At 37.1% G+C, this 15,578-nt stretch overlaps 1 protein-coding gene across 3 annotated transcripts in view; it reads right to left on the reverse strand.

The window, feature by feature from the left end:
• SMIM14 (small integral membrane protein 14) overlaps window positions 1-15,578 on the reverse strand; it is a 97,225-nt gene that overhangs the window by 42,306 nt on the left and 39,341 nt on the right. For all 3 annotated transcript variants that reach the window (XM_037829621.1, XM_037829620.1, XM_037829622.1), the window contains one exon: window positions 7,234-7,343. In XM_037829621.1, the coding sequence (XP_037685549.1) occupies window positions 7,234-7,308 (75 nt within the window). In that variant the 5' untranslated portion in view covers window positions 7,309-7,343. The remainder of the gene's footprint in view (window positions 1-7,233; window positions 7,344-15,578) is intronic.

A 15,578-nucleotide genomic window follows, 5' to 3' on the forward strand; every position in this document is an offset into this window, starting at 1 on the left:
GATCTCTGTTCTGTCATCATACCCACTGTAACACATCATTTGTACATTTTTTAGTTTCCTTAGCACTTAGGTATCCAAATTCTGGTAGGTATAACTAATATAGAAAAATCATACCCTCAGATAAATTGCTTTGAAAATATAGGTTGGGCAGTTAGATTAAGAGTTACACAGAACAGTAACAGGTACTGAGAAAAAAGGTCCTCTGAAATGAAAGAGTAGAAGATAATGGATGCATAAGAGGTAGATAATCCAGTTTATTTGTAAAAGAATATTGTTAAAGTTAAATGAAAAAATTGACAGTCTTTGTTAAATAACATTTTTCTGATTATAAGATATATGATCAGAGAAAACAGGAAACTATAGAAGAGAACTCTCCCCCAAATTCTACCATCCAGAGATAAGCATTATTAATATTTTGGTATGTTTCCTTCTAGTCTTTCTTCCTACACACACATATATGATCTGGTATGTGTGTATGTGTGTGTGTACAAAAAGCAAAACCATACTAAAATACCATTTTTATATCTCGCTTTTGCATTTCACATAATAGATATTTTACCAAAATCATTAAATATTCCTCAAAGACATGATTTTTTAAAAACATTGGTATAAAATGCCATCATATGAATGTGTTGCCCTAGTGGTAGACATTTAGGATCTTTATATTTGGAGATCCTTTTGGAAACAGACTGTTTCTATTACAAAAGATATAATCTCAGAAAAAATGTTTAGAAAGCCTTGAAATATCAGCAGAGAGAGCCCAATCATTCTGTTTGATTCTGAATTTAAATAAAATAAGAAGAAATATGCATGAAATGAAAATTACAAAGCACAGTTCAAACAAATGTTTATCAAACCTAATCAGCAATTTTCCTTAATGAATCAAATGAGTTCCTCCTCCCTTCTGGAAATACTGCTATAAGTAGGTTATACAAGGAGGGAAACACTCATCAGTAATCTATATTGCATGTAGAGTGAAATGTGAAAATATCCAACACAGACTGAAAAGTGTGGATTTTTAAAGAATTTATAAAGACTATACCTATTTTCACATCATTACAAATTATTCCAAACCAGGATTGCCATAAACAATGCCCCATCAAACATGAAGTAATGTAAACTGTTGTGCCCTTTAAAAAAAAATGATAAAGCTAAACATGGCTTTCTACTAAAGAGAACAGAAATGTACATGAGATCATTAAAAAAAAAAAGCTTAGTTTCAACTATTTCTAAAAAAGCAGCAAAGCAAAGAGAAAAATGCCTGATCTCTACTAAACATTAAAAGAATACTAAGAAATAAAGAGTCAGTTATTAAAAAATTGATCCCCTGGGGAAGACTTTTTGTAAAGGTTCCTAGATTGTAAGCTCTTATAGCAGTCACATCCACTCATGAGCTGTAATGGTTATTTCTAAATTCTGAGATGCTGAGCTATTTGTGTATAACTTAGTCGGTCCCTGTAACTTTGGGTATCTGTGTGACACCTGACACTCAGAGCCAGAGTTTGGCAGCATTACCCCATACAGCAAATGTTTAAAAAGTTGAAAAAGACAGCAAACTTCAATTAGAGACACAAACAAAATGGACTTGGTTGGGACAAAGATAAATCAGACTAAAGGGTAAAGGATGATATTGACTGCTTTAAAACTTCAACTTCTAAGTGAGACCGAAGAAGAGATGTTTATTTGGTACAAATCTGTATTTTCTGTAGCACACTATATAATTTCACTTGCATGGTCAGTTTATTCAAACACCATAATTACATGGAACCTTGAATGAGGGGCAAGATCTGGTTGGTTTGTACAGGCTAGCAAGAAGCCCTGATATATCCCAGAGTAATTTGGGCAGAGAATAAAAAGTATTTGCAAACCCCATTGAGGGACTGGGGGGAAAATGTGGTAATGTTAAGCTTCCCCACCTAGGGAATTCCTGATATTCTTGCAAGTTTTGCGGACTACCAGTTTAGTAGGCTGAGCCCTTGATCTTGCCCTTATGAAGCTTACTACTGCAAAGGAAAGGCTAAGCCTAATTATAACCGTGCCTAAGAGTCACCCCCAGAGAACTACTTTTGTTGCTCAGATGTGGCATCTCTCTCTAAGCCAACTCTGCAGGTAAACTCATTGCCCTCCCCACTACATGGGACATGACTCCCAGGGGTGTAAATCTCCCTGGCAACATGGGATATGACTCCCAGGGATAAGCCTGGACCTGGCATCATAGGATTCAGAAAGCCTTCTGGACCAAAAGGGGGAAGAGAAATGAAACAAAATAAAGTTTCAGTGGCCGAGAGATTTCAAATGGAGTCAAGAGGTCATTCTGGAGGTTATTCTTATGCATTATATAGATTTCCCTTTTTAGTTTTTAGTGTACTTGAATAGCTAGAAGGAAATACCTAAAACTGTTGGACTGCAACCCAGAATCCTTGATTCCTGAAGATGATTGTATAACCACATAGCTTACAAGGTGTGACCACATGATTGTGAAAACCTTGTGGCTCACATTCCCTGTATCCAGTATATAGACAGATGAGTAGAAAATGGGGACAAAAAGTAAATGAATAATAGAGGGGAGGGGAGGGGTACGAGATGTTTTGGGTTTCTTTTTTACTTTTATTTTTATTCTTATTTTTATTTCTATTTTTTGGAGTAATGAAAATGTTCAAATACGGATTGTGGTGATGAATGCACAACTATATGAGATACTGTGAACAACTGATTGTATACTTTGGATGACTGTATGGTATATGAATATATCTCAATAAAATTGCATTTAAAAAAAATTGATCCCCTGGGAAAATTTATAACAGTTGTATTTTAAGTTTATTTTTGTTCCTTATCTCCAAAGTAATATGAAAAAAATTTTGCCTTATGCATCATTAAATTTAGACATAAAAACTACCAGTTCTTGAGGATCTAAGATGGTGGCATAGAGAGAAGTGGAAGCTAGTTAGTCCCCCTGGAACAACTAATAAACCACCAGGAACAACTAGTAAATAATTCAGAATAACTGCTGGGGGACAAACGTGACCATCTACTCATCATATCACCAACCTGAACTGGGAGGAATGCCTGAGATTGCAGCATAAAATCTGTAAGTAACAACTGCAGATACAAGCCAGGAACCCCCTCCCCCCACAGCCCGAGCTGCAAAGCCTTGTGGTGCTAAAGAGCAGCTCTCTCTCATCAAGCGAATATAGCTCAGCTGAGCTCCAACTGGGGTTTTAATTAACAAGCATGGACTGCTCGCTATAAGCTACGAATCCCCAACAAGCAGACAGAGGCTTTGGGTGACGACTGACCTTGGAGAGCCAGAGGGTGGCCGCGGACTGTCCCTGAAGGGGGCTTTCTGTCCCTGTTTTGGCTCAGCGGAGAAAACAAGCCATTTTCAGTTCCCAGCGCTCTGACCCAGACAAGAATGGAGACAGCACAGGCAGAGTCTATTCACATGCTTATGACCTCTCCCTAGGGGTTCTATCTTTCCTAAGAGGAAAGGGGTGGGGCCCAGCTGTACTACCTGCCTTCCATTCAGAACCAGACCCCAGAGCCTGGGGGAAAACAGTCATGGGCCACACCTCCTTACACCAGTCTGGAGTTACAGGCTGACAGGCACCACCTACTGGGCAGAAAAGCACAGTAACCTGAGGCATCACAGGGTATACCAATTTTCTAAGACACACCCTCAGGGAAACCGGATACTGGATATTTCTTCCTTCTGGGATCTGAGCCTGTTCTGGTCTGGGAAAACCTGATTGGGGCAACCAAGGAAACCATGCCTAGACAACAGAAAGCTACAACCTACACTAAGAAAAATGAAGTTAGGGCCCAGTCAAAGGAACAAACTTACACTTCAACTGAGACACAGGAATTGAAACAACTAATAATAAGGCAATTCAAAAAGTTTAGGGAAGATACGGCAAAAGAGATGAACCGTATAATGAAAACATTGGGCATACATAAGGTAGAAATTGAAAGTTCAAAAAACCAACTGGCAGAATCTATGGAAATGAAAGCCACAACATAAGAGATGAAAGACACAGTGGAAACATACAACAGAAGATCTCAAGAGGCAGAAGAAAACATTCAGGAACTGGAGAACAAGGCACCTGAAAGCCTACACACAAAAGAACAGATAGAGAAAAGAATGGAAAAATATGAGCAATGTCTCTGGGCACTTAAGGACAAAACGAAAAACAAGAATGTATGTGTCATTGGTGTCCCAGAAGGAGAAGAGAAGGGAAAAGGGGCAGAAGCAATCATAGAGGAAATAATCAATGAAAATTTCCCATCTCTTATGAAACACAAAATTACGGATCCAAGAAGCACAGTGTACCCCAGACAGAATAGATCTGAATAGGCCTACGCCAAGACACTTAATAATCAGATTATCAAACATCAAAGATGAAGAGAGAATCCTGAAAGCAGCAAGAGAAAAGCGATCCATCACATACAAAGGGAGCTAGATAAGACTATGTACGGATTTCTCAATAGAAACCATGGACGCAAGAAGGAAGTGGTGTGATATATTTAAGACACTGAACGAGAAAAACCACCAACCAAGAATCCTATATCCAGTAAAACTATCCTTCAAATATGAGGGAGAGCTTAAAATATTCTCTGACAAACAGACAATGACAAAGTTTGAGAACAAGATACCGGCTCTACAGGAACACTAAATGAAGCACTGCAGACAGAAAGTGAGAGGTTTGGAAAACAATTTTGGAAGATAGTAGCACAGCAATCTAAGTACACTGAACAAGATGACTGTGAGTATGGTTGAAAGAGGAAGGCTGGGACCATGTGGGACACCAGAACAAAAGATGAAGGATAAAGACTGGGACTGTGTAACTCAGGGAAACTTAGGATGCTCAAAGATTGTAATAAAAGGTACAAATATGTTTTTACATGAGGTAGAACAAATGAATGTCAACATTGAAAGGTGTTAAAAATAAGGTGGGAGTGGGGGGGGGAAATACAATCAATGCAAACTAGAGACTATAATTTATGGAAACATTGTATTATGCTTCCTTTAATATAACAAAGACAATATACCAAAGCTAAATGCATATGGGGGGGGGGGATAGGGGAAGGGTATAGGACTCCTAGCATTGGTGATGTTGTCTGACTCTTTATTCTACTTCAGGTTAATGCTATCTTTCCTTTTGTTGCTTTCTAGCTGTCAAGCTTTGTCTTTCGGTTTTTGTTTTTTTTTTTTTGGTTTTGGTTTTTTTCTCTCTCTCTCTTTTCTTTTTCTTTTGTCTCTCTGCCTTCTCTGACTCTTCCTCCTTCTTTGTGGAAGAAATGCAGGTGTCCTTATATAGATAGTGGTGATGATGCTGAATACATAAATTCGTGACTATACAGGGAACCAATGACTGTTTACTTAGGACGGAATGTATGGTGTGTGATCAAAACCATCTAAAAAAATGCGTTGATGAAGAAATCTTGAGGGCACTACATTGAGTGAAATAAGACAGACATATAAAGGCAAATATTGCAGGGTCTCACTGATATGAACTAATTATGATACGTAAACTCATAGACATGAAATGTAAGTTACCAGGATATAGAATGAGGCTAAAGAATGGGGAGCTGTTGCTTATTATGAGCAGAATGTTCAACCATGGTGAACTTAAATGTTTAGAAATGGACAGGGGTGATGGCAGCATGTTGTGAGAATAACTAACAGTGCTGAAAGGTGTGTGAAGGTGGTGGAAAGGGGAAGCTCAGAGTCACATATGTCACCAGAAGGAAAGTTGAAGGTTAAAAGATGGGAATGTATAAAACAGTGAATCTTGTGGTGGACAATGTCCATGATTAACTACATAAATATTAGAAATCTCTCTCACAAACTAGAACAAATGTATGATACTATAACTAGAAGTTAATCATAGAGAGGCATATAGGAAAAAATATATACCTATTGCAAACTATATACTACAGTTAGTAGTATGTTTACATTCTTTCATCAAGAGTAACAAATGTACTATATACCAAAACTATGAATCAACAATGGAGGGGGGGAGTGGTTAGGGGTATGGGAGGATATGAGTTTCCTTTTTTTGTCTTTATTTCTTTTCTGGAGTAATGAAAATGTTCTAAAAATTGAAAAAAAAATTGTGTTGATGGATGCACAGCTGTATGATGGTACCATGAGCAACTGATTGTATACTTTGGATCTTTGAATAATTGTATGGTATGTGAACAATCTCAATTAAAAAAAAAATTATACATATTATATATATATATATAAAATAACTACCAGTTCTTTACTTCATAAATAAACAGGAGAAAAACTAGCATTCTCTCCTTGGGCTCTAGCTTTACATCAAGTTATTAGAGATACAGCATTCCCATTATATTTCTATACCCATACGAACCTGATTTAATTAGTAAATTCTTATTTTGCTCCTTTTCCTCTAAGGTATCCTGAAGGATCATAAGTCCTAGCATATGCTGACCCTAACAGGTATGTCACTGACAAGAAATATACTTCTAATCACTATACAGAAACACCAAGTGAGCTTAAACCTGCTTATTAACTACTCTACCAATTCAAATATTTGAGCAAGTACTGTATCTGCCTTTATTAACTGACCCTTGGGAATATACCCCTGTACAAGATTTTTAAAAAGAACAAAATATTTATACTTTTATGATTGGATGGAGAAATTTGACCATTTTTGATGATAAAGTATAATATCAATATCGTAAGCTTACAGACTAGGAAAGTTTTTAAAACCCTCCAATTCAAAGCTCATAAAATCAATGCCATGAGACTACACAAATCTCATTACTTTGAAAACTGCCTCTATCAAATAACTGATTTAGATTTGGAAATGTATTATATAAAGATTTTTGTCATACTGAATGTTGAAAACAGGATCTGAACCATATCATAACAGGAACTGTGACTTCACAGCAGCTTAACAGGCAAAAAAGTTCCATGTAGCTAAAGAATTTATTTACAGTAATACAAAGCATGACCTACCCATGATAGTCAAGTTTCCCAGCATAAGTCTACCATAAGTGAAGAGAGTAATCTGTTTGTTTTTTTTCTCTTATAAAAGAATTGTGGCTAACATTTTAACCATTATGACTTAAGACACTGTGAATTTCAATTATGAAATACTTTTTAGTTACCATCAGGTGAAAATCCCCCAATAGCCAATATTCTCACAAAAACAGGAGAGAATGAGTACAATTCAGTACTGAATAGGACTGTCCTGTTCCTCTCACCAGATTGATCAGCCTTCTCATCGCATGTTCATGAGAGCAAACACATTCACAGGGATCGAATCCACCTTCTGCCATGATTACTCAGCTTGATTTAACTTGACTTTTTAAATCTAGAAGGAAGGAAAGAATATTTATAAGACTACTATCATACAAATTATAAATCTATACAAGTAATTGGTTGCTCTCCTGCTGTAAGACCAACTTCCTTCAAATGCGAAAGTATTTAGATGCTTCATGTTGGCACCACCTCTGGAGCTACTGATGCTAACTGCTTAATTAAGTTCATTAACTCTGATACTCAAACTTTTTAAGCAGCCTTTACTCCAGTGAGAAAGTCATCTGAAAAACAAATGAGTTATCTAAAATGATACTAAGGTTTATCTGAAAAATTCTGAAAAAACAGAGACCAATGTGAGAGTACAGTGACCAGATTTATCTTTCTGCCTGAAACAACCAAAAAAATTGCACAAAATATACGAGACAATTTTCCAGCCTTTGTACGTCAAGCAATGAAGAATGGCCATCTCTGACAGATGAAAAACAAATGAGGAACCCTATGATTGACCCACTTTATTGTCTAGAGGGAGTTTTCATGCCATACTGCAGAGAGGTGGAGGGAATACAGGCCAAGACTGTGAGGTATCCCTGAGCTGGAGAGAAGGAGCTGGAGGTTGATTTACTAAGTAGGGAAATGAAAGACATAAAAATACCCAAATTAAACTTCCAGAGATAAATGCTATAATGTCTGAGACAAAAAGTACATTAGGGTTTAACAGCAATTAGATATTTCAGAAGAAAAGATTACTGAATTTGAAGACATAATAGAAACTATTGTAAATTTTAAAAAGAAAAAACTTTTTAAATTTTAAAAAGAAAAAAGGCTGACTGTTAAAATGAATAGAGCATTAATGAGCTGTGGGACAACTTCAAGTGGTTTAATATACATGAATTGTGTACACATTTGTCAAAACATATCAGATTATACAATTTAAATATGTATAGTTTATTTTAAGAAAATTATACCTCAATAAAGTTGTTCTTTAAAACAAAAAAGAGTAAAGGGTGAAATTAATGCTTATTATATAAAACTATGGTAATGAAATACTCTTTGGTGTTTAAGATGGAACAGACAGATCAATGGAACAATTCATAAATTAACTGAAATGTTTTAAAGAACTTAGTTCATTCATTCAGTCAAAAAATATTTATTACCTGTCCTAGGCATTAGGGTTATAAAGGTGGCCAAAAACTGATATCCTTACCCTGACGGTATTCACATACTAATGGGGGAGACAAATACTAATATAAATATTTTAAAAATTATAATTACATAATTTATTATATAAATGATAAATAGTATTAAAGAAAAATGGTACCTGGAGAGGATATACAGGCTCTAAACTCATCTAGGGAGTCATGGAAGATTTTTTTTTTTTTTAAATATACAAATTTAACTTTATTTCATCATTGTCGTTTAAAGCTTGAACTTATAAAATTTTTGAGAAGTATTGTGTATCACAGGAAATTAAACAGTAGAAATACCCATGGCTTCACAGGTTCAAGTTCTATAAATTCAAATCAAATCACTGAAAATTTTTTCAACATGGGAACTATACAACTAAATAAATGGCAAAAGGACGTAACATAGCGATGTTTCATTACTTGTATTCTACTAATTACTTTCAGTATCTAAACAAAGATTCTGAATATTCAGACTTCTTTTGCTGTATTTTACATTTAAATACTCCTAAACTATATTCTAACTCAAGCTATCTGACAAAATATGATTTAGGAAGTCATTTAGCTTTAGAGCAAAAGTTTTCCCATCTATGGTTACCACCTTCAAAGGAATGCTAATGAAATCTGCTGGTTCCCTTTTGAGCAATGTGCAATATGCTTTTGCATATTTAGTCAAACATATTAACAAAGGAATAAATACCTCACTGTCCTCTTTGGAAAGTCAAATGGGTACTACAAAATGGAACAATTATGTACAGTTCAGAAAATACAATGTTGGTTTTCCCAATCTAAAAATTAACTAATAAAATAAAACCTATCATCTAGAGCTGATTTAGTTTCAGGAAAGCAGCATTTGAGAATTATGAACACATTATTTTTCTCATCTCGTCCCTCAGTCATTGACAGGAATTTTGTAGGCCACCATACTATTTACTTTGTGAATTGTAGTAGTAAATGAAGGTAGACAGACTTCCTCAGGAATTGGTAATGAACTATGGTCCTAACTCATCCCATTTTTCAGATACAACCAAATCTTTGTATAAATTATTGTAGCTCAAACAAACAAGAAACTGCAAACAGTAGCAGAAATGTTACTGTAGCTGTGATCTGATCACTGAACAAATTTCATCTTGGACAGCTTTCTGAGACCTTTCTCTGGGTGCACTCATCTTTTGCCCAGTCTCGACACACGCTCTATCAAAATGCCCTTTTTTCATGGACTTCACCACTTTCAATATCTGATATGACAACCGTAACTTTTTGAACTGAACACTTGTATAACCAATGTTTTAGTTGTTCTACCACATTATTTAGGTATTTTTATGAGCTCAGGATCAGTGGTTACAAGCAAGATGAGTCCATATTTCTGTACCCAAGGAAAGGTTTCATGCTGATATAAAATGTTATTGATGCCAAAAGAGAAGAACTCTGTCATGATTTTGGACCCATGTGCAGGTGATGCCCTGCTCCTGGGAGAGCTGCGGCGTCTTGGCCAGGCCCAAAGATGGACTCCCACCTGGTAAACAGCAACTGCAGCGGCTCCACAGCAGTTTCCCACCACTGGTTTCAAAAGTAACCACCAGGGAAGATTTTACTGAAGCAGTAACTCTGTTGTTGAGAATAAAGGATAAGCTGGAATACACTGGGATGTGGAGGATTGTGGGTTTGGTGGTTATAGGACATTTTAGAAACAAAGGGAAAAGCAGTGTAAAGGCCCTAGTAGTAAGAGCATGGCTTGATGGAGGAACTAAAAGAATGCAACAAGGACTCCAAACAGCAAGAAGACAGGCCTGAAGTAAGACCAGAGAGGTCAGAGGGAGCCAGGCCACACAGGGTCTTACAGACCATATTCAGAATTAGGTCTTTATCCAAAAAAACAATGTGAAGCTCATAAACGGTTTTATGCTGGTGTGTTTTGAAAAGATCACCTTGGCTGATCTGAAGAAAACCAATTAGAGGGAAGCCAGAGTAGATGTAGCAAGTCTAGTAAAAATGCTCTTTCAATAGGTCAGTGATAATGGTGTTAGTTATAGAAATAGATAGGTTTTGAATTAAACTTAAATTTAATTTACACTTAAATTTAAATTACTAGGGAATCTCTCTCTAGCTAAGCCACCTCAGCAGGTGAACTCACTGCCCTCCCCCTACGTGGGACCTGACTCCCAGGGGTGTAAATCTCCCTGGCAACACAGGATATGACTTCTGGGGATGAATCTGGACCCAGCATCGTGGGGTTGAGAAAACCTTCTTGACCAAAAGGGGGCTGTGAAACGAAACGAAATGAAGTTTCACTGGCTGACAGGTTTCAAATGGAGTCAAGAGGTCATTCTGGTGGACATTCTTACACATTATATACATAACTTTTTAGGTTTTAATGTATTGGAATAGCTAGAAGTAAATACCTAAAACTATCAAATTGCAACCCAGTAGCCTGGACTCTTGAAGATGACTGTATAACAGGTAGCTTACAAGGGGTCAAAGTGTGATTCTGAAAACCTTGTGCATTGCACTCCCTTTTATCCAGTGTATGGATGTATGACTAGAAAAATAGGGACAAAAACTAAATGAAAAATAGGGTGAGATGGGGGGGTGATTTGGGTGTTCTTTTTTACTTTTATTTTTAATTCTTATTCTTTCTGGTGTAAGGAAAATGTTCAAAAATAGACTGGGGTGATTAATGCATAACTATATGATGGTACTGTGAACTGCTGATTGTACACCATGGATGATTGTATGGTATGGGAATGTATCTCAATAAAACTGAATTTAATTTAAGAAGAGAGAGACAGAGAGAGAGAGAGAACAACTAAAGGGACAATGGCAATTAAATACAATACATGATCCTGGACCGGCTCTAACAAGGGAGGAGAAAAGGCTCAAAAGGACATTATTGGAGGGCAGGGCAAGATGGCGGAATGGTGAGGTGCAGAATTTCATCTCTCCCCTAGAGCAGCTGGCAATTACCCAAGAACTATATGAAACAGTGTTTTCGGGGTCTCCAGTAACCAGTCACACTTCAGACGCAAGTTTGGAATTGGAAGAAAAGCTGAGATGGCAGTGAACATTGTAAGTTCCCCGGACTAGGGGTCTGGCGCCCCTCCCCACCCAGACATCACAGACTGTCTTGCTGCCGGCTCCCTGAAAGGGGGAAAAAAAAAAACCAAAAAATAGCAATCTGCTGAGGGCAAGAAGGGGGGCTCAACCCAGCCTCAACTGCAGAATTAATTAACAAATTAATTAACTAATTTTGAGAGCTGGGTTGCTAAAGAAGGGCTGGGTTCCGAGAAGTGGGGGCATGTAAAAGCGGGCACCCATTCCCAGACTCCAAAAAAGCCATTTTTTTTTCCCTACATTTTGTCCCTTCTGGCTTCTCACTGATCCCTTATCCTTTTGCATTTCAATAGCCCCAGGCAGGGGTGGAACTGAAGCTGTTGGAGAGTAATTATCAGACACTAGCCCAAAGCATATCTTTAAATGCTCTATTCTGACACTGACAAAACTTCCAGGCTGGGGAAAGACTTTTATTTTTATTTATTTATTTATTTTTAATCATCATTTTATTGAGATATATTCACATACCACGCAGTCATACAAAACAAATCGTACTTTCGATTGTTTACAGTACCATTACATAGTTGTACATTCATCACCTAAATCAATCCCTGACACCTTCATTAGCACACACACAAAAATAACAAGAATAATAATTAGAGTGAAAAAGAGCAATTGAAGTAAAAAAGAACACTGGGTACCTTTGTCTGTTTGTTTCCTTCCCCTATTTTTCTACTCATCCATCCATAAACTAGACAAAGTGGAGTGTGGTCCTTATGGCTTTCCCAATCCCATTGTCACCCCTCATAAGCTACATTTTTATACAACTGTCTTCGAGATTCAAGGGTTCTGGGTTGTAGTTTGATAGTTTCAGGTATCCACCACCAGCTACCCCAATTCTTTAGAACCTAAAAAGGGGTGTCTAAAGTGTGCGTAAGAGTGCCCTCCAGAGTGACCTCTCGGCTCGTTTTGGAATCTCTCTGCCACTGAAGCTTATTTCATTTCCTGGGGAAAGACTTTTAAAAGAGACTCTTTTTTTTTTTTTTCTTGTTTTTCTTTTCTATTTTTTTTTAATCTAAAAGTAATATATGTGGTTATTTTCTACCAGAAAGCCCAGGTTGAGGGACTAGGCTGGGCTTGGGGGGAGACAGAGTACCCATAGCGTCTTCGAGTTCCGTATTCACTACTGAAGGTCTCCACCCCCGTCTTTAATTGGCAACTCAGGCTGAACAAGGAATCTACCTGGAGAGGCCCCAAAGAGGAGAGGGGAGAAGGGAATAGTGCCCCTGAGAGACAACTGGAGTTCTGAGTGGAGGGAGGTCCAGCTCAACTGGCAGTCCTTCTTTTGGGAACTCAGACCCCAGGGGCTGGAATTCAGATTCCGGCTGCAGTCAGCCACACCCCAGACAGGATCAGAGTCACCAGGAGAACTAAAGTCTACATACCTCTACACTGGTGGGGGAGCTGCAGGCTGGCAAGTGCCACCTGCTGGACAGGAGAGGAAAAGCACCAATTCTAAAGGCCTCATAGGAGGGTCTCATTCTCAGGAAAACTCCATACCCTTCCAATGAGACCTGGGCCTCACTAGACTGGGAAAATCTGACTAGGGTCAACCGTATCTGAGGAGACCCACTCACAGAAAGGTTACATAGAGGCAGAGCAAGAAACAGAAAAAACAAGAGGGGAAAAATTCTGATCAACTAAATAGAACCTAAGTTAGAGGTCTAGAATAAGTTGAACTGAATAACAGAGGCCAGAGAACAAAGCCAACCAACAAGAAAACCACTAGGTAAAAGATAGAAAACAAGCTCCAAAATAAACTAATCAAGAAAATCAGATGCCTAGACAACTTAAGATAACAAGTCATACCAGGAAACACGAAAACATGGACCAGCCAAAGGAACAAACTAATAGCTCAGCTGAGATACAGGAGTGGAGGCAACTAATGCTAAATAAATTCGATGAAATGAAGGAAGATATAGCAAAAGAGCTGAAGGATATAAAGACGACACTGGATGACCATAAAGAAGAATTCATAAACTTAAAAAAACAAACGGCAGAACTCATGGGAATGAAGGCCACAATGGAGGAGATGAAAAACACAATGGAGGGATACAACAGTAGATTTGAACAGGCAGAAGAAAGGATCAGTGAACTGGAAGACAGGTCATTCGAATTCATACACACAAAAGAACAGATGGTGAAAAAAATGGAAAAATATGAACAGGGTCTTAGGGAGCTGAGTGACAACATGAAATGCACAAATATACGTGTTATGGGTATCCCAGAAGGAGAAGAGAGGGGAAAAGGGGCAGAAAGAGTAATAGAAGACATATTCACTGAAAATTTCCCAATTCTTATAAAAGACAGAAAATTAGAGATTCAAGAAGTACAATGTACCCCAAATAGAATAGATCCCAATAGACCTACTCCAAGACACTTACTGGTCAGATTGTCCAATGTCAAAGACAAAGAGAGGATTCTGAAAGCAGCAAGAGAAAAGCGATTCATCACATACAAGGGAAGGTCAATAAGACTATGTACAGATTTCTCTGCAGAAACCACGGAGGCAAGAAGACAGTGGCATGATATATTTAAGATACTGAAAGAGAAAAACTGCCAACCAAGAATTCTACATCCAGCAAAACTTTCCTTCAAAAATGAGGGAGAGACTAAAACATTTTTAGACAAAAAGGACATTATTGGGATGCATGAAAAAAAAAGGAATATAGACTGTAAGCTTTATATCCATGACAAATTTCTTCAACTTGATAACTGCATTTAAGGTGAATAACCTTGTTCTTAGGAAATGTGCACGGCAGTATTAAGTGTTCAAGGTGCATGATTTATACAACCTGCATGCAAGTTTTCAGAAAATGGATTGATAGATGGATAGACAGATAAATAAAATACAGCAAATGTTAAAATGTTAAAATTAGTAGATCTGGGTATCTGGGGGGATAGAGGTTATGTTGGAATGCTCTGTGTGAGATTTGTATTATATTTGTAACTCTCCATTAAATTTGAAAAAAAAAATTACTGGGGAAGACAAATTATTCTGTAAATGGCATTAGGGACAGCTGGCTATCCCTATCCCTATCCTGATTCCTTATATCGAAATAAATTCCAGATACATGAATGATTTAACTTTTTAAAATGACACATAGGGAACAGTCAGATAGAGCAACAGATCAGAATACAGTATCCACAAACTGACCCATGATTTTACTGGAATTTAGAATATGATAAAGGTGTCCATTTAAAATCATGGACTATTTAATAAGTGGAAGGGAAGTTGTCTACTGCTTTTGAAAAAACTGAGGTATGATGCACACATCGAACTTAAGTGGTTAGTTAGCTCTGGGGAGGAGAATATAAATTTGGGAGATAGACTTTCATTTTGTGAATTTTAAACATTTCTTATAATGATATGTATTGATGTATCAATTTTTTAAATATAAGAAAAGAATTAATTAAAAAAGCACAAATGTACAACTACAAGAAGACCAATATACATGCAGAAGGACATAAATCATAGAAACCATAAGGCAAGGGTTGATAATTTTGACAACAAAAACAGTAAGTTTCTATGTACCATGTTATTTACAGAGAACTCTGAAAACTCAATATGAAAATGACAACCTAATAGAAAAATGAGCAAAGATTATGTGTAACAGTTCACAGGCAGAGAAATATAAAGAGACCAATAAACAAATACAAAATAGAAGAAGTACAAATCAAAACAGTATCACTTTAAACCTACTGGAAGATTAATAAAAATTAACTTATCCTAAAGAAATATCTAAACAACTATGCAAAAACATTTGAATAAGGGTATCTACCACAATGTTGCTTATAATAGCAAAAAAAACAGTAATAATAAAAGCTCATGTCTCAGAACGTGTCAGGTGCTTTCTTTAGTCCTTTGGCTACAAAAGCCCTCTTGGGCCGTGATAGCAAGTTTCTCAACTGTCTTCAAATTGTCCAAAAGGGAAAGACTGTTGGTGTGGACAAAGCAACTGCCCACTTATAAACTCTGGTCCTTCCTTCCTATC

This window comes from Choloepus didactylus, chromosome 3 (genome assembly GCF_015220235.1).
Source record: "Choloepus didactylus isolate mChoDid1 chromosome 3, mChoDid1.pri, whole genome shotgun sequence".
NCBI classification, from domain to species: domain Eukaryota; kingdom Metazoa; phylum Chordata; class Mammalia; order Pilosa; family Megalonychidae; genus Choloepus; species Choloepus didactylus.